The sequence below is a fragment of the Leuresthes tenuis genome, unplaced genomic scaffold (assembly GCF_036924035.1).
Source record: "Leuresthes tenuis unplaced genomic scaffold, fLeuTen1.0.hap1 SCAF_22, whole genome shotgun sequence".
Lineage (NCBI taxonomy): Eukaryota > Metazoa > Chordata > Actinopteri > Atheriniformes > Atherinopsidae > Leuresthes > Leuresthes tenuis.
In genome coordinates, this window is record NW_027325376.1 from 7,261,838 (window position 1) to 7,287,007 (window position 25,170).

Genomic DNA, 25,170 nt, shown 5'->3' on the forward strand with positions numbered 1-25,170 from the left:
AGAAAAGGGATTTGCCTCGTGCCTCGCCTGCGTGTGTGTGCACCTGGTGCCATTTGGTGAGGCAGACGCGTCTCCAATTATCCTGGAGCACATTCCGGGGTCTCTCTGTGTCCTTTGCCTCCATCTTCACTCTGGTTTTGAGCAAGCCGGGATCAGTGCCATATAGATAAACCCGCACGTGAATAACTTACGCGGGATGATCGATTTTTATATGCGCTCAAGTTTTCGCAAGAAAAAAATAAACACGGCTTGAGCATAATCTAATCATAACACCCAAATTTCAGCAGAGAAGTTTTGAGTTAGTATGTTTTGTGACTGAGACATGTTGCCTACCTTGTCTCTTAGGGTGATTGCTGTTTCTTTACGCGATATCTAGGTTATTCACTTCAATGAACATGCTGCTCTCCACCCTGATCCTCCTCAGTCCCTCACCAGATCCACATTCGCCTGCTCCCAGTTAAACGGTCTCAACTGCTGAAAGACGAGCCCCTCGCGATTTGCTTCACTTTCCAAAGCTTCTCTCGTGCTCCTGTCGGGTGTTGATGGGAAATAATTGGCAAGTTTGAGGTTTGAGATGGTGGCGGCGGCTCTATGGTTCAGCACGCTGGATAGCGCTCGAGGAAGTTGGAGAGGACGGCGGCGCGGGGACGCACAAGGATTTAACTGAATTTAATTTGGGGATCTGCTGGGGACAGCAGCGACGGGTGATCATGGTTGAGTTTAAGAGCTTATTAGCCACAACAGGTACAGGTAACCCAAAAGTGGATTTTCTGGCATGAGACATGGACTTTGCTGAAATTATTTTCGCTTTGTACATCGTCGTGGTCGCGGTCGTCTCTCTGTTGTCAAACTTGTTGGTGCTGCTATGTTTCGTCAACAGCACCGAGATACGCCGACAGGTGCCCGGTGTTTTCACCATGAACTTGTCCTTCTGCAACATACTCATCACTGTTTTAAACATGCCGGCCACTTTGGTGGGGATTATCAGACACCAGCAGCCTTTTGGAGATTGCATTTGCCACACGGTGAGCTTTCTGGAGACTTTTCTGACTGCAAACACCATGCTGAGCATGGCAGCTCTCAGCATAGACCGGTGGATAGCGGTGGTCTTCCCGCTCAGTTACGCCACTAAAATGCGCTACAAGGACGCGCTGATCATGGTGTGCTACTCCTGGCTGCACTCCTTCACCTTCTCCCTAACGGCGCTGCTTTTCTCCTGGGTCGACTACAACGACGTGTACGCGTCCTGCACCTTGCAGTCGAGCGAGGAGGGCAGCGACAGGATTAAGTTTACAATCTTCACCATCGTTTTCCACGTCACTAGCTTCATGCTCTCCCTGCTCATCTTGTGCTTCACTTATCTAAAAGTACTGAAAGTCGCCAGGTTTCACTGCAAGAGGATTGACATAATCACCATGCAGACTCTTTTCCTGCTGGTCGATATTCACCCAAGGTAGTTCATCTCATGCATTCCTCACATATGTGAATGATGTCATATGGCCACACATGGGCCTAATATGTTTGATGCACTCTTTTCTAAGTGTTAAGCAAAAATGCTTTGCTGTTTGCAGCGTGAAGCAAAGGTGTTTAGTGGAGCAGAAGAGGAGAAAGCAGAGAGCCACAAAGAAGATCAGCATCTTCATCGGCTCATTTATCATCTGCTTTGCTCCCTATGTAATTACAAGGTAAGTCAACCTGCAAGTAACTCATAAATAATTAGATTTACTGCAAAAACTCCTGTGCAGCAGCTTAAACAATTAATGACCCCACTTATGTAATACAGCTCAAACAATTACCTTTATCTAGTTTGCCCTTATAAATGAGTAAATACCCTAATCTCTGCATCCAGACTCAGCAGCTTTGCCATCCTGCAGTCACGCGCAGCACGCATATGACACATCTGCCACAACGTTAGAGGAAATACACGAGAACAATCACACTGTGGTTTCTTACTCACTCAAACTGCTCATGCTCTCTGAACCATAAGATTAGTCACCTGCACGGCACCGTACACGCTGCCATGCAAGCAGAACGCAGACATCACAAAAGTGCTGTAGAATGGATGGGGTACAAACAACTAGCTGTGGTTCAAGGAGAAATGAAACGCCACAGCAGCCCACAAATCTGCTGTCAGCCTGGAGTGGTGCTGATGATCCATCAGCTTGACATTTGTGGTGTGTGAGGGAGGAAGGAGAACACGTTAACGAGGAAACGTGTCCAGGTTGTTGGAGTAGCCACCTGACCCACCGAAAGCTTCCTGCTGACACCAGAAAATCTCATTTAGATCAGACTTGCATACATGTTGCCTGTTGTGCTTGGAAAGTGCTGCTTTACAATTTTGTGTTGTTTTATGCCACCTCTTCACATTGTTTTCTGTGCTTTGATTTCATTTCAGTGTTGTGTCAAACATCTCTGTTATCAAAAAGAAAATACATTTACCAACTTTCTTTTTAGTCTAACTTTATCCATACAATACATTTTAGGAAGGTTTAAAATGAAAAAAATCTAGCCTAAACTAAACTAAACTAAACTAAACTAAACTGCTCATTTGACAATAACGGCAGAAAAGGTCTTTCAACTGCACCTGAATTTATATATCTGCACTTAATGTTTCTGTCGATATCCCTTTAGGTTGGCCGAGCTTCTCCCATTTGTGGACATCAACCGCCACTGGGGAATCATCAGTAAGTGCCTGACATACAGCAAGGCTGCATCCGACCCCTTTGCCTACTCCCTCCTACGTCAGCAGTACAAGAAAGTCCTGGTTACTGTCGTCAACAGGCTGCTCCGCCGTGACCTGTACCCTTCATCTGGCCATAACAGCTCTTTAGACACGGAGAACGACTACTGTCTCCAGAGGATCAGCTAATGGCAAATGCACGGACATGACAGATATGCACCCCAGCGCAGGCCAAAAATAAAGGTTGGCTCATGAAAGAAGGTGGGCGGAGGAGATGGAATGAGGAGAGACGACAGGATATTGTTAGGGAGGGGTAAAAAAAGAGCTCAGACAGGGGACAGATTGTGGGTGGAGGGTGAAGAAAGAGCAAAAAAATAAGGAAGATAGTGGGTGGAATAGAATGAAAAGGCAGCGATGAGGGGGAGGATGAACGGGAAAAAAGATGAAGCGGGGATACGTGAGGGGGAAGACAGACAAAGAGTGATAGGATAGTATTGGTAAACAAGGGATCTGTGAGTCATCAGCGACAGCAAACCACACAGATGCACACACAGATCAAACCAATCAATTTCACCCAGCGTGTCATGGGTTCAGGTTATCTGAAGGACCACACAGCTGGAGATGGGCTTCTTCAACACTTTGAGAGACCTGTTAAATGTGGCTTTTAGTCCTGAACCAGCCACTTTATATTTATTTTGGCAAATCCACATGTTGTAGCCCAGCTGCATCACAGAGACAGAAGCACAGAGGAGAGAGGCTGTGTTGTTCCTGTTTCTGGATACCTTCAGTGAATTAATGGTCTCCGACATGTGGAGACTAAACTGCTGCACATTATAGCCATGTTCCATATTGACCGTGTTAGACTACTTTGCAGTGTCTTGTCAGTCACTGAATATTGATGCACTTTGTGTACTGTAAATTTCTCAGAGCTTCTGTTGTTTCAGAAGCAAAAGGTGGTTAGCGTATACAGGATAAGTCTGGTGATAGTTTATATTTTTGATACTGTCAACAAATTGCACAAGAAAAAAAAGTACAACAATTTACAGCTTCCACAGCCACTTCTTTTGCCTTCATTCGAGTGACAGAAGACCAACTGAGAGCAGGCAGAGGAGAGGAATGTTATTGATTATATAATAATTACTCACTGGGCAGGATTGTCACTGTCAGAGCTGGAAAAAAGAAATTTCTAACATGTTGATGTTGTTAAAGGGTCTATTTTAAAACACGTCAGGATGTCCTCTTTATGTCAACGGAAACTACAAGTTATTAGATAGAGATCTTGAGTCAGATTCATAAGATTCTGCATAGTTTTATGACTAAAAGTGTGTGAAAAGTACAAAGATAGAATTTACATACAAATTATTTTACATAAATCTTTAAAGACGATGTGCTGTTCTCCTTTAAGACATTGTGAAAATGCACTTGTACTCTATGATTCTGTGATCATGATGGGAACAAAAACAGCTGAATGGTGAAATGATCAGCTTTGCAAGTTCAGAGCAAAGGACCTTGCAGAGGTAAAGAAGAAATGGTCAAATTAGAGGCCAAAAAGTGCATCACCTCATTCAAAGGCAGCGACTTGGTTACTGTGGAACCAATTAACCACACAGCTGAATATCAGTCCTATGAAACCGAAAAAGGTTCATGAGCCTCTTTTCTTCTTAATATCTCATTAGCAAGATCTTCCAACAATGCCACAGCAGCCATCCTGACACACAACTGTGACGTGTGGCTGAATTATTTATAGCTCCCACAGTTTAATAAGAAGATAATATGAAAATGAATAACTAATAATTTCAATGGTGTTGCCTTTCATTCCGCTTCGCAATATCAGGCTTGAACTGTTTGAAGAATGTATGTACGCATGGTCGGAAGAATGTGTGAGGTGCTCACGTCCCTCTTTTTCTTTGGTTTCTGTGATATTCACACCATTTGCATTCAACATTCATCTCAAATATACACATTTGTCCAAACAAGCTCCCCAGGTTCACCCTCTTTGCCCAAATATGACCACTTCTGGATCCCAAATAAACAGTTACAGCTAAATGTTGAAGTCATGACTTCAGGACAAACCAGTGAGTGATGTCACTGTGGCTACATCCAATTCTTATACATAGTTTATGATGTCACACACACGTGACCGAACATAAATGTGCGGCATCAAGTTGGGGAAGTTGCACTGTTACTGTAGCTTTACTTTATATTTTACATCATAGACTAGACATTGTTATATGTACTCTACTGTACTTGATGCCCCAAATCAGTTAAAGTTTCCCTCTAAGAACAGAATTTTCAGCTTTATGATGACACCATTTGTTTCTTTGTGTTTTGTGCTTCTAAGTTGGACTTTGTGTTGAGCTGGAAGCGGGACGTCTGTTGGTGCAATCATGCTTTATTTCTAAATTAACATTAGCGATTGTTCTTAGTCTCTCCTACTGGTGGTGCTGTTTGGGTATTTCCTGAAAAATCTCCTCAGATTTCTGCTCCTAGCAACCAACAGGTGACTATTGGAGGATGATCCCTGGGACACAGGTGATTAAAAGGGATCAGCCGAATACATGTAAATGTATCCTAAAAAGGAACGGAAGGTGCTGAATCTTTGCTTCAGGTTCCAGTGCCACTTAGTCTGCACAATATCTAAATAACAATTTAAAAATGACAAAAATGTGGCCGGGACAGATGATTGGCTCAGTGGGAGTTTAACATAAACGTCTTTTTGTCATTGTGGCATCAGTTAATCTTTGCTTTCTATCTTTTCATGGGTTTTGCTGACAGTAAGAAAATATCACACATCACCAGACTCAAGTGTGAGTTTGTAACTGAATGTACTAGCTAGCCCACTTTTAACTGCGATGCATTTGTACAACTGTGCTTTGTTTTGCCAGTTGACTGGACAAAATGTTTCTATGGATATTTACACAATGTTATGATATATTTTGCACTGTACAGGAACAACCTTTCGTCTAGATTAATGGGGAGCAATGTGATGTAGCATAGCAATGGTCTCAAAGTGCTTTAAACACACTGTTAAGTGTTTGTGCCAGATGTGAAGATGTGACTTTTTTCAGCTGTTCTATACGTCAACCAGAATAGCTGCTTTACTATCGAAAATCTGTTTTTTGGATGTGTTTTATCCACATGTATTTTTCCTCCTGTGAGCCACATGCTGTTCTTTGGCAGAGTGATTAGCTATTAGTGGAATATGTGCGATCAAAGCTGTCAATTATAAGGCTAATAAAAGTATTTATGGTTTCACAGAAATGTTTTTGCTCTGGCTAATGTCCTTCAGTTCCATCATGCTTCATTTCAGGATTGAATTTGTAAGCCGTAAATTTGATTTTACAAGTAGAGCTAAAAGTCTTGGTCACTGAAAGACAAATGGAAAGACTTCTACTCAAAAGATCTGATGAGCGTTGTGGAAACGGCAATATTTAGTATCTGTATTCAATTCCAAAAGCTGAGCAGATTTGGAAAAATATATTAGATGATATGATGATAAATATATGACATAGTATGACTATTATTTGTCAAATAAAACTGATTTAGGTTTGCTACCAGCTCCACACCTGCTTATGCATCCCATCGTGATGCATCTATTATCCTCATGGCCCTAATTATATTCTAGAAGACATTAAAAATGACTGTGATGTCACATGAGCAACCTCTGCTGCAGCAGCACTATTGCCAAGTTTAATTAAAGAGACTGGTCAAAGATCGTCTACATCAATTAGTTTACTCTAAATCACTAATGACTTTGGCTCCATTTCATGCATGGAACCAGATCAACACTAATTATCTGCAGCATGCAGTGAGGGAATCTCGGATTCTGTGCGGCTCACTCAATAACTTGAACCTCTAAATTCAAGCAGATCTTGCTTAAAGCAGCTCAGGGTTGTGCTGAAGCCGGCGCTCGGCTATTTTAACACACAATAATTAACCCCAATCATCAGTGTGTGATAAAGGAGAAACTGGTAATTAAAACTGCTCAAATGGAAAATGTATGCGTAACAAAATATGTGTTGCAGCTGCTGAAGTTTTTCAGGACTGAAGCGACTCTTTTGAAAACGTATTGTCAATATGTTCTTATACATAACTCCTCAGGCACTCAGTTGTAGTTCAGTATAAACGTATCATTAAGGAGAACATAATGATAGCCTACCTCAGGGGAAAGCTACATCGTCTACAGGTGCTGCATTCATTGTAAATACCTCAAACCCTCCCACACTTCAGTTCACAACGAACAAAAGGGACAACTTTTTTTGAGAGATTATTTTTGTTGTCGAAGAAAATCGACTCAATCTACACAATGATTGTAACACTGAGATGACCAGCAGGCATCGTGTTTAACATCTACGCCACCTTAGATTGATAATTTAAGCTGTAACTAATCAGCTGATGGTGGTGAATAGTGGTGTGCAGGTATTTAATTACAAAGGAAATTATTCAGTTAATTTGAATTTTAGTTCAAATTGATCTATTTATTTATTTGACCACTGTCAGAGAACTCTAAATCTGAAGATTTGGGCAAATCTTTGAGATTCCCAAAGAGCAGAGACAACAAATATCCTTTTATTTGCCTTCTAAATCATCTACTAGATAAAAAAGCATACTAAAGTTATAGATAGTGATTTTAATAGCACATCACTTTTGCATCAGACAGTTGCAAAAGATCCAAGAAACAGGCTCTGCGTTACACGGATTGTGTTGCAACAGGGACGTTCTGTGGTTAAGAAAATGCACCAGAACCTCTGAACCATAACGGAGTGCTTGTATAGAGTTTAACAGTAATCCCTTCCACAGATAACGTAAACAACTGTCTGATTCATAGGTGACGCAGTGTAAAAATCCACCATAAAGCTCTTACTTGAACTGATGTGAAATTTGAGTTGTTTTAAATGGCAAAAATTTGCTCTTCTTTGGTCCTTTTCTAAATAGCTTTTAGCTTGGCTTCCCCCTGAGAGATTGTTTCAGATTATCCAAACTGAGAGCCCAATGACTGCTGTCATCCACTACAGGCAGTACTCTGAGTACACTCACAAGTACTGCACACAACCCCTCAAAATAAATAAATGAAGAAAGCGATCACCAGACTTATCATGAGCATTGAGTCCGTCCAGTTGTCTTTGAGACATTTTGATTTAAACCACGAATATCAACATCGTTGTGATGGTGGAGAAGAACCGGTTTCAAAGCAGCATATTATGCAGGATGTTTTCATGCTAAAAAACTAGAGTATATCACATTCATTCTGCTGCTTTGAAAGTTTTCACTGTGCAGAAATGTCTTCAGCGGCATAACGGGTCAACAAAATGACAGTTTGCCATCAGCTGCAGGAAGACTTAGACGGAGCTGCATCTACAGCTACACAGGCTCCAAGCGTCTAGCAGCATGTCCTCATGTACTCTGGCTTATTCTATTTTTGTATTTTATATAATTTTGTATAAATGCACATTGCACAGTTTATGTAAGCAACCTGAGAGTCTGTGACACCATGCCAAGAACGCCTTCCAGTACTGAGAATTTAGCATTAATTTATAAAGTATAAAATGGCTCCAACATAACCGTGTAGAAGTGCTGGATATCAGAGCTGAGGAAACTTTCAGCTTCATTGTCCACTTTAGGACTTTTATTAGAAATTTGTGATGGAGTAATTCTAGTTATAATATCTATAAATATTGAACAGTATAACTCCTGTAGTAATCTGTTGCATATGATGGGGTTTCACATGTCATGATGATCACTTTATAGTTATCTGTCCATCATCATTGCTTTGGTTCTTGTTCAGTGCTTGTCCTGTCAGTGCTGGTTTAGTTATTCTTAGCCTTGTTTTGGTTCAGTTCTCTTTGAGTATTTTGTTTAAGCTTTATTCTTTGTGCGCTCTGTTTTACTTTATTATATTTTGCTGTCAGAGTTTGCATTCTGTTTGTGTTCTGCTTAGTTTCTATTTGTTTTCAGGTTTTTAGTTTTAGTTTCCCTCTTATCTTGTCATCACTCCTAGATGTCCTCAGCTGTCTTGGTCTTGTCCCTTTGTCTCAATTCACATCTGTCTCTTGTTAATTACTCAAATGTTGTCACTCATCAGCTCTCGCAGTATTTATAGCTCTCGGCTCCCCTCAGTTATTTGTCAGTTCGTTGTTGTCTCTTCCCTTACTGTTTACTTGTGCTGCTGCTTCGTTGTGCTTCCTTTTAGTCCAGTTTTGGACGTACTGCATCCCTGGTTTGATTGATAAAGACCTCTTAGTTCACATTAAGTTTGCCTCTGGCCAGTCTGCATTTGGGTCCACCTCCATCTCTTCAACCATGAATCAGAAGAGTGGATCACTGAATCCAGCAGGAGTCATCTTAGGGGACCATGAATGTGTAGGTGGAATTCCATCCTTTAAACAGTTCATAAGCCATTTTAAAACTTAAAAACAGATATCACAGGATTAAAGAATAAAAATGAAATTAACTGAAATATTGTGTTCAGAGTCTGTTTGATCCTTGGGTTTCTTTATCTGTGCAGACTTTTGAATTATGTTAACAACTCACAGCTTGAGCCTTGTTTATGTCCTCCTGTGCAGGACCCCTTACAGCTGCATGTTTGTCCATCACAAACAGCTGTGGTTGGATCTGTTTCAAACACGGCCTCAACCTACCACGCAGATCAACACCTTCTTCCTCAGCAGCAGTTTGCTTAGACACACATGCTCACAAACACTCTTTGCATGTATATGCATGCCTTCCACAGAGGATCATTTTTCCCATTAGGCCTAATTTCCATTCATTTTCTGGGTCATGCAGTATTTTGCATAATACATGACCATGTTAAGGATCTAATCAATATTTCTGATTTAACTGAAGGATACAGTAGGTTTTTCCCTTTAACTCTGCACCGACCTCCGCCTGAGTCCCCCTTGCCTCCTTGCCTGCCTGATGAATAATCAGGCTTCCCATTATGCTAATTCCGATCTGCTCAGCTTGAAGAGAACACCTTATAATTAGTTGAATAAGTAAAACATACGCACTTAGAAAAGCCATAACAACATATTCAGTGATCCTCTGTGGGATTTTCCAGCACATAAACGTAGGATGAAGAGCTGCTCAGTCGACATCTACAAAACTTAAGTGGGTGGAAATCAGGGCTGCTGGCCACTACATTATCTCATTTGTGAAACAAATTAAGTCGCTTGTGAGGCAGCTAAAAGTTTCTCATGACTATCTTCGTGGTAATTCTAAGAATCATTGTTCCATTAATGAGAATTTTAAGGCTTGCTTGACTGCCAGGTGTCCATCACAGCCTGTGGGACTGGCTGCAGCTCCTCGACTGCAGTCATACTCCTTTAGCTTAAATTAAGATTGTGTGGTTCTAAAATAGAAGAGAGCATAAAAAACGTCCACTCAATCTAGGGCCTATTATGGAAAATATCTCTTGAGCCTTTCTGAAACCTGTTGGTAAAGGTTAATCACTTATTGCTGCCACAAGAAGGTAATAAACATGAGAAAGGGGATGTATAAGTAAAGAAACAACACAATAAAGAACAAAGAGCAACACTGATAGTAAAATTCATGCAACTTTCACTGTTTATTCCATCTATCATTGCTCTTAAGTTCAAGCTAAAAGTATAATTAACATTGTAGGTTTAAAATGATTAGGCTTATGTTGTGAAGTGCAGTGTTGTTTTTAAAGACCATCTTAGATTTAGTCTTAGTCTTTTGGACTAAAATGCTTATTAGTTTTAGTCAAATTTTAGTCACTTCTACATATGATACGTAGTCTCTCTAAACAGGAGTACAGGAGTAGTCTCTCAACCATGATGCTATTTTTTTTCATGTGACATCAATGTATTTTCCAGTATACACATCTGAAGTATCTCAACAAATCCACCTACTGATCGCACAATAATCATTCCTGTTCTATATTGTGTGCCTTTGCCAGAGACACTCTGTGCTAGAGTAACTGTTGTGAGATCAGGGTATTTTTGCTGTAGATGAAGCACTGCATCGTCTCTCATGACATCTACAGGAATTGATGATGCATGTATCACCTCAAAGGTTGATCTCCCACAACTCCCTGTATACATGGGATAGCCTATCATCAGCTGGTGCTTTTTTTTGCCAAAGACAGTGGGATGTTCTTGAAACACTTTGTGTGTCGTACAACCCATTTGAAAAAAACTGCTTTATCATTTCTGGGTAATGCTCCAGGAAGTGATGCTTTGGAAGGAGCCTCTCACCTAGAAATACATCTTGGTATCGCCATCTGTGCTCTGAGAGTTAATACTCTAAATATGCCACAGACTCATGACAGTGGACAGGTGCAACCACTAGCTCTACAATGTCTTTTAAGTCTAGAATCACTTTCCAGGCTGGTTCATCTTCAGGAATCAAATGGCCAATCATAAATGGTAACAATCGTAACAAACACCAATTCTCGTGTGTGTTACCATCAACTGTTTTGTGACATGCTAAGTTGTGTGGCACCAAGTGTGGACGATTTTTTTTGTCACCCCTCTTGTATTGAAATTTTTTTATGTGATTATTGAGGTCAACAAGTGTAAAAAACTTCCAAACACTTGGCAAGTTCAACAGTGACTATTCCCTCAAAAAGATGATGAACAGCATCAGCGGGATACCCCGATGTGACACAGAAGTGTGCAAGTCTGTCTGTGAAAATACAGGCTTTCTTCACATCAAAACAAGTACCTCCTTTTCCCTGTGCAGCATTAACATGCAGCTGTTGAAGTTCTTTGTTTCTTAGTGGTAATGCACCCAGTTTTACTTCTTTGACTTGAGTTTCTTCCCGTTAAGCTGTGCAAAATCTACAAAAATACTGGCCAGAGAAACTTTCCACAAAGCCAGCTACTTCATGTGCTGCAAGGTTGTCTGAAAACATACACTGAAGTGTCCCCTTCACAGATGTACCCAGATGTAGTAGTGGCTCAAAAATCAGTACAGTACAAAAAATTTAGTTATTAGGTTCAACAACTCACAGAGTTCACTTTTGTGCAGACAAGGGCTAATTTTAAATGAGCAACGTTTAAACTAATTTTAGACATAGTTTTTATAGGCTCTGTGCATAACTGTAGTGCTATTTCAGAGGGTGGCATTCTGTTTCATTTCATTTTCCTACGGTTTCATTCGATTGTCTCAGCAGCAGACAACTGGAAATGCATACAAAGGTAAAGCATTTCCAGTTTGAATGTGGCGCTGAGCCAAGCTACAGGAAAATGAACTGAACAGTGAACAGGTCCTCCACCTTCTGGAACTACAGTTATACACAACAAGCTGTACAAATAAATCACCCCACTCATGTCCTTCCATCTTAATTTCTATTCATCACTGGCCAAAATATTTCAAACAACCAGTAAAAAAAAGATGAAATTGAGGTTAAAAAGAAAAAGAATATCAGTCAGCTGTGTGTCCTCCACGTCTTTGTGGTACGTGCTTCAGATGTTCTGAAGAACATATCCTTATGAAGTCCTCTATGGCTGTGCCATCAAATTTCATGACTCCATCTGCAGGAGTAGAAAAAGAGCACCGAATAGAAATATGAAAGCAATCTGCAAGTCCCCATAAGCAAAAATAGGTTGCCTATGCATCCACTATCAATACTAGATTTATACAAAACTTTCACAGCAAATGATAAAAATAGCCATGGTAGACAGTTGGCATCGTATCTTTTTTATGTCAACAATAGAGGAAATGCTTTGTCCAATCAAGTTTTTATTTACAGATTGGCAGGGGTTAATTTTCTTCCCTTAGTCAACATGATAGATGGGCTTTTTTCACATTAAAATTTGCCATCAGGGCATTAGTGCAGAGCAGACATGTCGATCATATCAAAACCGCTTAGTTGCTAGTTTGTCGTAAAATCGGTTTAGATCAATTAGAGCAGCATTTAATTTCCATTTGGACCATCAAAAGGTATGTCACACTATTGCCTCTGTCTCCTCTTGGCCTCTGTCTCATCTCCTCTTGGCCACCCTTCTGTCTTTGTCTTCCTACTTACAAAGCTGGTGATTATAGTCGGGTGCTCGTAGTCCTGTGACACACGTAACGCTCCATTTTATGACACAAACATTATTATTGCGCTCTCCAAACTGTACAAGTTCTTAATTCTTATGAGCCTGTTGCATTAAGTTCAACCCTCATTGTGCTAAAGGTGCCTTCAGTTTTATCTTCTCTCATTGATTTAGTCAGTTTTTACTTTGGTTGTGTGAAGCTTGTAATCTGAAAGGGCAAGAAGACTCATCAGTTCAGGACTGATGTGGTGCAACATGGTGCACAGTTGGTCAGCTGGCATGTAATAGTTTTCAGAGCTCTGGATAAGTGGATTAGTATTGCAAGTAAGTTGTTCTTCCCATTTCTATATTTCAAATTTCAATTGGCCTGTTTTAAGAGGAAAGTTCTTTGTTTGAGCAACTGTTCCAACGGTGTTGTACACATACTTAAAACTATGAAGTTGTACATTTCTTTAACCGACCTACAGCCCAAAAAGACAACGCAACTGTGTCGTCTTTTACACTTATTTATCTTCATGAAGAAACTATGAAGCAATGGGAGGCTGTACGAAAGTCACAAAACTACAGCACTCTGAAACTGCACGGATAGAGCCTGGTGTGTCTGCTAGTGTAAGTTTTTCTTTGCTAAAATCAATATATGCTGTTGACCAAGTGACCGAAACCCATCCGTGAGTAAAACCTGATATCTAGTAGCCTATGTTGTGCCATCAGAAATCAGAGTAATCAGGGGCTGTGAACGGCTATCACTCCCCTCTCTGAAACCACTTCTTGGTTAACTCACGGTAGGCGATGCTTTCACTAAAGCTCTCACTAGAGCTTTAAAAACTCACTACAACACACTGAAAGAATTGGAACTGCATTGATAGAGCCTTGTGTGTCTGCTAGTCTAAGTTTTACTAAGTTTCTTTGCTAAAATCAATATCTGCAGTTAAGCAAGTGACAAACCCATCTGTGGATAAAACCTGTTGTCTAGTAGCCCCGGTTGGGCCATCGGAGAAATCAATCGAAGTAATCGGGGGCTGTGGACGTTGGTCACACCCCTCTCTGAAACCACTTCTTGGTTAACTCACGGTAGGCGGTCCTCATCAAATGGAGTAATCAGGGACTGTGAACGGGCCATCGTCTTACCCCACCTGCAGATCATCCAACCCTACCTGCTTCAGGAGAAAGATACTTTCAGCAGAGCTGGACTGGGACTTTAACCAGGTGATGCTGCCATGGTTCTGAAGTTCTGAAGAAGCTTTGGATGAAGAATTCCACAAATTCCTGAATATATGTGATTAATTAAAGTAACTTCGTATTCCTGTGTTTTCTCCTTCTTTTAAATACAAACCGTGTGTTTGATCACATCAGACATGTTGTCTCCAGCTGTCCAGTTTGAGGCCCAGAAAGAGCAGATGGTATCGAGATGTACAGGTCATGAGCAGTGTCTTTATCCCAGAACTACATGGTGAATTATGGGCTGGATGAATGTTCTGAGCACCCACTGTCTTTAAACATGTTGAACAAACATCTTTATCACAAACATGCTGATCCAGAGATGGACTCATGGGAGAAGATCTGCGACTTTGTGCCTCTGACAGCTCACCAGAGCCTGAACTTCAAAGCAGGTTCAACTTATTTAGCTCCTCTTTAACAGAGTGAAGATCTCACTGAGCGGTGCTATGATGCTGGTTATCAGCTCAGTGAGTCAACCCAGGTTTGGAGGTGGCATCAGCTGACCAATCGCAATCTGTTACCCAGCCTCTTAAATGCTGAACAAAAGGGTTTTTGATTGTTCTGTTCATTTAAATTACTCTTTAAAACCTATTCTATAAGACATATGTGGATCTGAATGTACAGACTAGGAATTGACCGATTATTCAGCATTTTGACGCATATCGTCATCGCTGATGAAAACAACACTGGTGAAGTGCTTCACAAAATATGAAATTTGGTTGACAGGGCAGATAAAAATGAGAATATGAGTCCAGACGAAGTAAATATAATAATATGATCAATACAAAAAGGTATAAAAAAATTTCAGAAGAAACATATCAAACATTCCCAAGCGCTTAGAAATGAGAGGGAGGGGACGGTGGGAGGTGCTAATCCATGAAACTCCATGCAAGAGATAGGACAAGACTGCTAGACTGACACTTAAACTGAGTCTGAGACTAGATAGTTCATTACTTAGTTTGTTAGTAAGAGGTTGCTGACAATACAGGAATAGTAATTAACCATAGTGGTATGTTGCCATCTCACAACCATGGAATTTGATGCTTCATCATTTTTAAAACCTGGACAAACAAAACCATTAAACTTCTTCTGGTGATACTGGGCTTATGAGTCTGGTCTCTGCAAACTCTTGAGGGAAATAGTTGTCTGCGGCATTTTCCAGCAAGCGACCCTGGGCAGGAAGTATACTGTGGGTTTTGGGAGTGGGTACAATACTAAACAGGCCTTTGGGCCCAAAGAGTCAGTGGCTCACAGGTTTTTATCCCACGAATAAGATATATCTTAAAAAGGAACACAAAATAACCAAAATGAGACACCAAAGAGACCAAAATAAATACAAAATGACACATGAAGAGTGACTGCAACTTCAAAGACAAATCAACATTAGTTAGATGCAAAGTGAACGATATGAAACATAAAATGGATAATGACTCAAAAGAAACCGTGTCTGCAAATAGAATAAAAGCGACTAAAACAAGACAAAATGTTGTAAGAGAAAACCACCAGAGACACCCGCCACAGAATATATCTACATGCTTTATCATTATTTTAATTCGTCTTCAGGTTGCATGTCTCGACCTAGGAAAGAGGACAAAGGGCCCTCTTTTCACACATCCAGGAGCCTGTTTTACGGCTGGCTCATAATTTTGGAAGCTTTATTGTGGACTATAGACTGCTATGATCAGGTTGAAGAGCTGGACAATGAGCTGAAACTGGAAATAAAGCTGCAACGGCAAGCAACCGTGTATTTTCATAAAAGTATATCATAAAATATTTAATACAGTCACTTTGGAGAAAAGTTTAAAAAAGCACCACATTCCCGGTGTCATGCTCGTGTCCCCACTTCACCTCAAAGACTTTTCCTCTGTAACTCGATAGTTGACCGTAATGTCTCTAATAAACTCGCTTTCGGGGACGTTCAGAGGGAATTTCTGGCGTCTTAGGAGATTCACACTCACACACCGAAACACGCTCTCTGGCTGCGTGTGCGAGGCGCCACATCGAAACGGAATAAAAGTGTCGGAGAATGCTGCTGGCCTTGCTGCAGATGTTTGTTCTTGCGTCTTGTACGCCGCCACGATGTGACCCACGAATAAGGGGTAAAGTTTTTCATCATGATGTGCTTACAAATTGCATGTTTGATGCGTGCGGTCGGACCTGCTGCAGAACTTGGACATGACATGTTTTCACGTGAAAACTGTGGAAGATTCTTGATCCAGAGGCTCACCTTGACACAGTAAAACGTCTGTAAAGTGCTTTTAGTTGGCGCTATGCAATTTTTAGAAACTGCTGTGACAAGATGATTATGCATATTATTAGATGAAGGCCTCGTGGATGTCAAATGGTATTAGTGCGCTATGATGATAGAATGATTTTCAACTTTTAATGAAAAAGATTTACAATCCTGTAAAGAATGAGAATCCTGGAGTGACTTTGTGATAATGTGAAGACTGACAGGCATTTTTAGAGAGCCACTGAAAAAGACCAGAGTAATTTCTAGGCCACATTGAGACATTTTCAGAAACCACTCTGCCATCTAGTGTCTGCCACAGTCAGCTAATAACACACTGATGTGTCTTGCAGGACTGTGCAAGCCACCAATGGAAGAAAAACGTAAGTACCCTCCGTCTGGAAGGAAGAATAGTGTGATGCATGGGCTGCTTGTCATCCAGCTTGCCTAATATTGTAGCAGCTGGGCTGTTTAAGTTGTAGAAGGTATCTTTTTTTGGCTTTTTTGAGCTTAAAACCACCAGACTAAAGGCTCAAGGTTGAATGGAATCTGGCCCAAAAGCTATAAAACCAGGGAGTTTTATTTTTAGATGATTGATGACAGCATGAAATATTCAAATTCTAATTTCCAGTGATAATAGAAATATTTAGGACCAGGTGATTGAAGACAGCAGTGACGCTTGTGATTAATTGCTGTGATATTGATCCTTTAAAACAAGACGAATGCATTCCCCATCCCCCTGCTCATCTATGTAAATAATTTAATTTGAAAATGTGCCTAATCTATCAGAATCAAATCTTTTTTCTTTCTTTTTTTTTTTTTATCACAGCCAAATGCACAGACGTGTTGCTGTCCTACTGCGATGACATGTCCTACACCCAGACCATGTTCCCAAACATCATCGGCCAGAAGACTCGCGAGGATGCAGAGGCCGGAGCCGAGTACCTCCTCATAAGCGTGGTTGAATCCCTGCTCGGCGGAGAGTGTAACCCTGAGATACGCATGCTGGGCTGCTCGGTGCTGGCTCCACGCTGTGAGAAAGCGAAGGTGCTGAAGCCCTGTCGCAGCTCATGTGAAGCAGTGCGGAAAAGATGCAGTAACACTTTTGAGAGCATACAGATGGCTTGGCCCTACTTCCTGGACTGCGATCGCTTCTTTGTCAGTGACGAAGAGGGATGTTACGACCCACTGGAGGGCCTAAGAGGTGAGAAATGTGACCTTAACTGACTTAACTTTTGGCAGTGGCTCATCATATCTTTGATTCAGCTGTAAAACAGACGGCGTCATCTCAGACAAAGCTTGGAAAAAGTTAACACCCACAGTTCTTAGTTTGTTTTCTGTTTCCCCTGTTCCTGGAAACTTATGGGATCATGGTTATGTTACTTAATCTTATTGACACTCAGCTCTGAAGTCAGGATAACCAAACATAGCATGTTTGGTTATTGGCTAAATTTAGGAATACAATAAATACATTTAATTGTCAGTTGTTAATAAGTCTCTCTGTGTCTCTTTCACCAAATCATACATGTTTATACTACTCTTCATGATTGCTTGGTGATAACTAATGTAATTTCTAATGTAAGAGAGATAAGTCCCCGGGGAAACTGTTAGGACCCTCCCAGGAGAGGAGGCCCTCCTCTGAATCTGGAGATGTTTTTACCTTAAACGGAAACGCAAGTACAGTTCTCAAAGTTTCAGTGGAGCAGGAGCTTCCCTAAACATGATTTTCAGAAGCATCTGGTTCACGCACATGTGGCGCAGTTAAAAAAACACTCCAACTGGAATGCCTTCTGTCCCCACATAAACTCACACAGAGACGTGGCCCTGTGGCTTTTGTGATGTTTTCATTAGCAGCCGAGCTTTATAAAAAGCCCCTCGATACAGAAAGGAAAACATTTTCTTAGCAAGTTCCACAAAAAGTTCTTGAAAAACGATTCTTGAAGCAAAAATCAGTTTATTAAAGATATAAAATGCTGTTCTGCTACCAGCTGCATCAGAATCATGTGTGAATCAGATGAGTGTGTGTACTTTTTTCTGCACAGACAGAGGGAACTGATTTGAGCATTCAGTTATTTTATAATCAGAAAACTAAAAAAAATTAACTGTATTGTTCTACCAGGTTGCAGCAAAGCACCATAAAGTGTCTAATTCTTTGTTTTATTGTGGTGCAAAGCTTTTTCCACCAAGCAGACTTAGACTCAGCAATGTGGCAGCGTGTTAGACCTGTGTAACTGTTCCCATATGATATGCTATTGTTAACATAACATGCTGAGTGTAACTATGCTGCAAATATTGTTTCTACTTGAACTTCCCAACCTTCAAACGAGAACAAACTTATTGAACTTTGGGTGCTGTAAAGCCTGTATTCACTTTACGTAGCAAAGCATCACCCGGACAAAAAGGGTGACGCTTTGCCACAGTTCTTTTGCTTTATTTTGTTAAAATGTTGTCCTGTAAAAAGATCATTCAGCATATTTGTAACATATGGAATGAAAGTACGGAGGAAAATATGTGCCAGAAATGCATAAACAAATAAATCAAGAAATGTAAAGTGAAGTGAAAGGTAGAAAAAAGTAGATAGTGTACAGAGTTAAGAAGGGCAACAAATGACAGACTGAATTTAAAGGTAAACATTTAAAGAAAAGGTAACCAATTTAGTCATAAGCATTTTTATTGAAGTCCATCTGCAGCAGTTCCTGACCTGACCTATGAAAAGTTGTTTTTGCCATGTAAAAACCTCATATGGTCCTGAAACCGCATGGGTCTCCACACCTTCTTTCTCATCCAGTGAATGGGGATCAATGACTATGCTAACGAGCTCCGGCTAAATCTGAGCCTCTCAACACTGCAAAACTCCCTCTGCTTCATTCATTCTGTGAAGAACAAGTAGTAATAAAATAAGGATCAGGGCTGATAACGCTCGACCACTGAGCACCAGAATCGTAGGCTTTTCTCACAAGATGCACCCGTTGTTGGTGACGTTGCTCCCGACTTCTTCCTAGAAAAAAATAAACTTACTGACATGCCCTCTTATACGCAGTATGTGCCAAAAAAATGGCTGGAATAGCGTCAGTCCTCGTGATAAGTGTTTGCATTTTGGAATGAATCGAAGAGTGGGGCACAGAGAAGTCGCTGCCCGCTGGAGAGCCGTCTCTCACAGAGGAAGACACTACTCTGTGTCGCTTTGCCCTGGTCGGCCAGAACCAGCGTCCGCAGCAGAGAACCTCAGTCAGCGGAGGGCTATCTGCCCGGGTGTGTTGAAATAAAAACATGGAAAGAAATGGACTCATTGGACATGCCTGCTCGTACTCATGGTGTCTCTCAGATAAATGGATGAAACAGCGTCACATAGTTATTTCCAGGTCAAATGTTTTTATCTTTCTTTTTATTTTCTTCGTTGGACATTCTGATCATTCCATATTTATTCATTAATGATAGGTTTGACAGATAAGGGTCCTCTTGGCCATTTAAAACTGACAATAGTGTTGCTTTTTGTGTTCACTGTCATCAGATGAATAGACTGTTTTTTTTTCTCGCAGCAGCAGAGGAAGCCCTAGAGGACATGCAAGCCATGGATGGGCCTCCTTCTGAAGAGCCTGCAACATCAATACAGTTCACATACCTCTCCAACACGCAAATGATCAATACCTTAAAGAAAACTGAGGAACAGTGCTCAGACATAGCCAGAACTTACATCATTGGCCATAGTATGGAGGGCAGGGAGCTGCTTGTGATCGAGTTCTCAAATAATCCTGGAGAACATGAGCTGCGTGAGTACAGCTCACTCACATGTTATTAAAGTCATGTTTTTTCTACATTAATCTAACCTGTTATAAAATATGACCCTTTGTAGTTGAGCCAGAGATCAAGTACATTGGCAACATGCATGGAAATGAAGTCCTAGGCCGCCAGCTGCTCATCTACTTGGCTCAGTACCTGTGCTCAGAGTACCTGCGGGGGAATGAACGTATCCAGACCCTCGTCAACACCACCCGCATCCACATCCTGCCCTCCATGAACCCTGACGGTTACGAAACGGCTGTGTCTGGAGTCAATGACAACAACGATGGTGATGATGAGGTGATTTCTCCGTGGTTACAAGCAATTAATTATTCGCACTTTGAGTCATGCCTATTCAGCGTGAGGTTAATTAATGCCTACTTGTTAAATGTAACACCTAAACTGCATGTGAATCATGCTCTTTAGATGCTGAACCTTGTGAGATTAGAGCATATCCAAATGGAAACATGTATTCGAGACATTTTGAACCTTTTGCACTAGGTTTGTTTGAGATTTTGTGGTGATGTTTAAGTATGTTTTAAGGTATCAACTGGGGATATAAAATCTCACAATGAATATATGACTTTAATTCCTCGGTGTAATCAAGTCAGTTACAAATAAATGAGAAGGTCATACTTATCTTGTAAAATTGAGTCATTTGGTGAGTTAAAAGTCTTGACAAAACTATCCAGGGTAATAGAGAGTAGTTTACCTTTATCTTATCATCTGTAATCCAGGGTGTACTGCAGATTTTTGTCCATTTGTTCTGATCTCCCATGCACTTGTTATACTGTTCAGATTTGAGTTTGAGTTTTATGCCTTTCAGAACAATTTCTTGGAACTGCCTTTTGTTGAAACACGAACTCCATAAATGAGCCCATTAGAACTTAATAATTTTTTTCCCACATAATTTCAAATCATCAGGGTCAGAGATACAGTTCATGGAACATCGGCCGAAACAATGCTCAAAACATCGACCTGAACAGAAACTTTCCTGATTTGACGTCCATCGCTTATAATAGACGCAGGCAAAAGGGCTACCGCACGGACCACATCCCAATCCCAGACTATTACTGGTTTGGTAAGGTACAGAATGAGTTTTTATGGTCTGATATTCAACATTGCTGCTTTGAAACGAATACGCTGCATTTCCTAAAATAATTGATCTAAATGCTACATTTCAGGTCGCTCCAGAGACATATGCTGTCATGAAGTGGATTCGCTCCATCCCTTTTGTGCTGTCCGCTAACTTCCACGGTGGGGACCTGGTGGTGTCTTACCCCTACGATCTGTCCAAACACCCACTGGAACACAGCATGTTCTCCCCAACACCAGATGATAAGGTAAAAACATCAGTATGCAAATTAGAATTCTGATTCCTCCTCATCAACTGCACTGGTTGCACGAGGAGACAACTTTATTTATAATTTATTTGACCTGAAGTGCTCACCAAAGCGCGAAGCACTATAGTTTCCCTGTGTCTTCAAGACCTAACTCAAAAGTTTGTCTCTCGTCTCCTCAGAAGGAAGTGAAACTACAAATCAGCACAAAGTTGTTCTGAGTTTATCCTGTGATGAACAAGTGGTCCCCCAGGGTGACGGTGCCCCCATTTGCAGAATAAAGGTGCACTGAAGCTGTTCTGGCAGCATGCAGTGGCCCAAAACTTTACCAAGATAATTATGTTGGATTTTCCTTTATCATCCATCTGTATGTGTACTGATGTTACAGAGAAATACAGTAAGAGGGATGAGATGGGACATTGTAACGTATGTTATGTTACGTATGTTCTAAGAAGCTTCCAACCAGACCAAACCAGCAGAACAGTAACAGCCACTGGTGCAAATGTAAATGTAGTTAGATTGAGTTTAACTGGTGCTATTACATTTCCATTTCATATTTATAAAACTTAATTAAACAGCAGAGAAGAGAAACAGTTGAGAGTTTGGCCATTTTGTTGCTCTCACTGGTTAAAAAAAAACAGTAAAAGTCTACGACAGTATGAAGTAGGCATGAATTTATCTTAAATCTTTGCAAAGAGTTTTATACCCTAAGTTGCTTTATTGCATTTTATTTAGCTACTTCATATAAAGATATGGACTTAAGAAGGAGTTAAGGATAACTGCAACCTAAATAGCAGAGGCTAATCATATAAAGGTGTAATCTTTTACTAAATTCACACTGTGCACTAATAAAAAGACACGATGCAGTGGCAAGTTCACTTGTCACTGAGCCAAGAAAGGGGGCAGTGAGCCACAAACTGGAAACAAAACTCAGATGGTGACAGTCATTTTTTTCACTTTGTAGGTTTTTAAATTTCTTGCAAGAACATATGCAGACACCCACGAAACGATGTCCAGAGGAAACGAACGTTGTGGATCATCTCACACTAACAGCAAAAAAGGGACCATTAATGGAGCAGAGTGGTCCAGCATCGCAGGCAGTGAGTAGAAAAGCATTCCTCAGCTCGGAGGGATTTTCTGACTCTGAAATAAGAGTAAAATATCAGGTGGAGCCACTAGATGTCACTGTAAGACCAGTTGTGATTGAGATGTGGGAACCAGTGAATAAGAACTTATGAGAGGATGAAGGGGAAAGTGATCTGTGGCTAAAGCAGTTCTGGTTGTGTGTCTGATCAGGTATGCAGGACTTCAGTTATCTTCACACCAACTGTTTCGAGGTGACTGTGGAGCTGGGGTGTGATAAATTCCCTCCAGAGGAGGAACTCTTTCTCAGCTGGCATGATAACAGAGAAGCTTTGATTGCATTCATGGAGACAGTAAGACACATCTACCTCTTTCTAAAATGACATGTTTCATGTTAACCTCATATTCAGGTACATGGAAACACTGAACCTAAACCTAACTTGTGTTAGTTACCACTCTCTGATAATAAGAACTGTTCATGGAGAGATATAAAACGTTGTGGTTAACGTCTGTTGTGGTGTTGTTCACCAGGCCCATCGAGGCATCAAAGGCCTTGTAAAAGATGAAGAGGGAAATGTAATAAAAGGTGTGAGCATATCCATCAGAGGAATACGACATGACATCACCTCAGGTAATAACTGTATGCTGCTAGGGTACATGTAGATATGACATTAGTTATATTTCTCCATCCGTTTCCCAGGATTCCTGTGGAAAACATTAAAATTGTTTTAGGACTTTTCAGTTTGTGTCAAATAAAAACACTGCTGCACACTGCATATGTCCCATTACAGAGCTCAGCATATAAATTTCACATTGCTCTAAATGTTATCTCAATAACCAGTTTCATACATACGAATAATTTTCACCCACTCATAAGCAATATGACCGTCTCACTTCAGTCCCCGACTTCAGCCACGTTTATTGAATACTATATATATTGTCCTTTGAGGAAAGAACACTGTACTAGTTTCTTCCTGCCTGTTAAACCCTCTCATCTTTCAAATTGAACACTCGCAGTATTTAACACAAGCTTTCGACATGTTGAGACCTTGATGAGTTCAGTTAGTGGAGATCATCTTCAAATAAATTCTACTCTGAGATATATTCTGTACCTTTTCCATTCTCCCTCTGCAGCTGAAAATGGAGACTATTGGCGCCTCCTCACCCCTGGCATCCACATCGTTAGTGCCTCTGCCCCCGGCTACACCAGGGCCACAAAGAAAGTCCTCCTGCCCTCTCACATGCACACAGCAGGCCGGGTGGACTTTGTGCTGCAGAGAGCTCCTCCAGAGTCTGACATGCAGGATGGGGACAAAGTGCTTCCGACCATGGGGTCCTACGAACGATTTGACCCATATAACCAGTACGACCGCTACACCAGGATGGCTAATATGAGCCAGAACCGTGAGGAGAGAGCAGAGAAGCCCTGGTGGTGGAGCTACTTTGCGTCGACAGGAGGCCCTGCCCCTACCTGGCTGCTCAAGCACAATTAGAGCTTTAAAAAGAGCAGCAAAACATATGATTTTATCGTCTCAACTCAAGTTATTATGCAATGAATGTTGTGCTTTTTATATGGTGTTAAACACGCTGTCACACTTATAAGTGCTCTATTTGGTCTCAAGTTCAATCTCGATTATTAATGTAAGTACCTTACTTTTATAAGCTATTGGATTGATAAAAAACACAAGTTTAATAAACGCTTGTTAAACACAACACATGGTTGTAATAGCAATTTTACAGCAGAGATACAGAATATTACTGTGAATAAACCAGCTGGCCATTAGAGGGCAGGCTGAGTCAACATCTGGCCTAAATAAAAGTAAATAAGTAAAAAGTAAGATAGCAGTTTATGATAGATATAATTCCTTAGAATGACGCCTTGTATTTATGCAAACCTCCATATAATATGCCATATGCCATATGATGAATACTTTCTGGAGACTTGAACAGGAGAAATCATCCTGAAATAAAGGAAACTTCTTGCAGGGATACTGACTTGAAGGCTGGGAACAACTGATCTGAGTTATTTTCTAGATCTTGATTATTTATGAACTGCAGGCAATCACTGAAACCTTAGCCAGCATATTTAGTGTTAAACATGTTTACTTGGTCACATCTGTGAGGATCTTTAAATCTAGGGAAAAATGGGAGAAAATTATGAGAGTTAGGGCAAGTTTGTCACAAGGAACTGCACAGATTAACAGAGAAGAGCACCAAATGGACTAAATCACCTCAATGAAAAGCAGCATGAAGCAGAGTAAGACATCTCAGGTCCAATGGAGTCCACAAAATGGCTCTAAAGAATTTTTATGCAAGGTCATGAAGAGGCATAGAAGAACTAAGGTCCGAAATAATATTACAGTATCTGCTCGCTGATTTACTTGATCACAACAACTCAATGACGAAAAGGCTTCTTGTGGGAATTACAAAAGACATAATTTGGCTCCAAACTCAGTCAGCCAAACAACAGAGACGCCTTCGTTTACAGTATATTAGAAATATTCAGTGATATCTCAGTATGATGTCACTTTTTGTGGAGGGATTTCAGCAGAATGACTTCCATTACAGGCGCCTCAATGTACATGCAGGCATGTTTTGATACTGGTATTCATTCTGGGTCTGAGAATCAATAGTGTCATGATTGCCGGATGCTCTTACGGTCCTCTCTTTGTGGTATTGATACTAATTTCATTTCAGCAGCATCTGTGCAAAAAGCTACCTACCAGTTTTAGAAGTACTGTGCAATCTCTATTACAAATGGGATTATGCCAATAAAAAAAAGGCTATTGACCATAATTCTAAACAATAGAAAAATTTAAGGTCAAAGTCAAGAAT

General features: G+C 40.7%; 2 protein-coding genes across 3 annotated transcripts; both read left to right on the forward strand.

The window, feature by feature from the left end:
• Window positions 1–347: 347 nt before the first annotated feature.
• LOC140281826 (G-protein coupled receptor 26-like) lies at window positions 348–5,903 on the forward strand. Its single transcript, XM_072376321.1, has 3 exons — window positions 348–1,453; window positions 1,572–1,685; window positions 2,632–5,903. Exons 1-3 carry the CDS (start codon window positions 783–785, stop codon window positions 2,867–2,869), a joined length of 1,023 nt encoding a protein of 340 aa, XP_072232422.1. The 5' UTR covers window positions 348–782; the 3' UTR covers window positions 2,870–5,903.
• Window positions 5,904–15,839: 9,936 nt separating this feature from the next.
• Window positions 15,840–24,246, forward strand: LOC140282085 (carboxypeptidase Z-like). Of its 2 annotated transcripts, none has more exons than XM_072376637.1 (11): window positions 15,840–16,001; window positions 16,486–16,515; window positions 16,962–17,336; window positions 19,672–19,902; window positions 19,986–20,212; window positions 20,837–20,998; window positions 21,097–21,255; window positions 22,217–22,352; window positions 22,549–22,688; window positions 22,867–22,966; window positions 23,470–24,246. In XM_072376637.1, the coding sequence occupies exons 1-11, from the start codon at window positions 15,929–15,931 to the stop codon at window positions 23,826–23,828; spliced, it is 1,992 nt and encodes a 663-aa protein (XP_072232738.1). In that variant the 5' UTR covers window positions 15,840–15,928; the 3' UTR covers window positions 23,829–24,246. The 2 variants fall into 2 exon arrangements, with proteins under 2 accessions (XP_072232738.1, XP_072232739.1); XM_072376638.1 differs by having other exon boundaries at window positions 19,675–19,902; window positions 23,470–24,245.
• The last annotated feature ends 924 nt before the right edge of the window (window positions 24,247–25,170 follow it).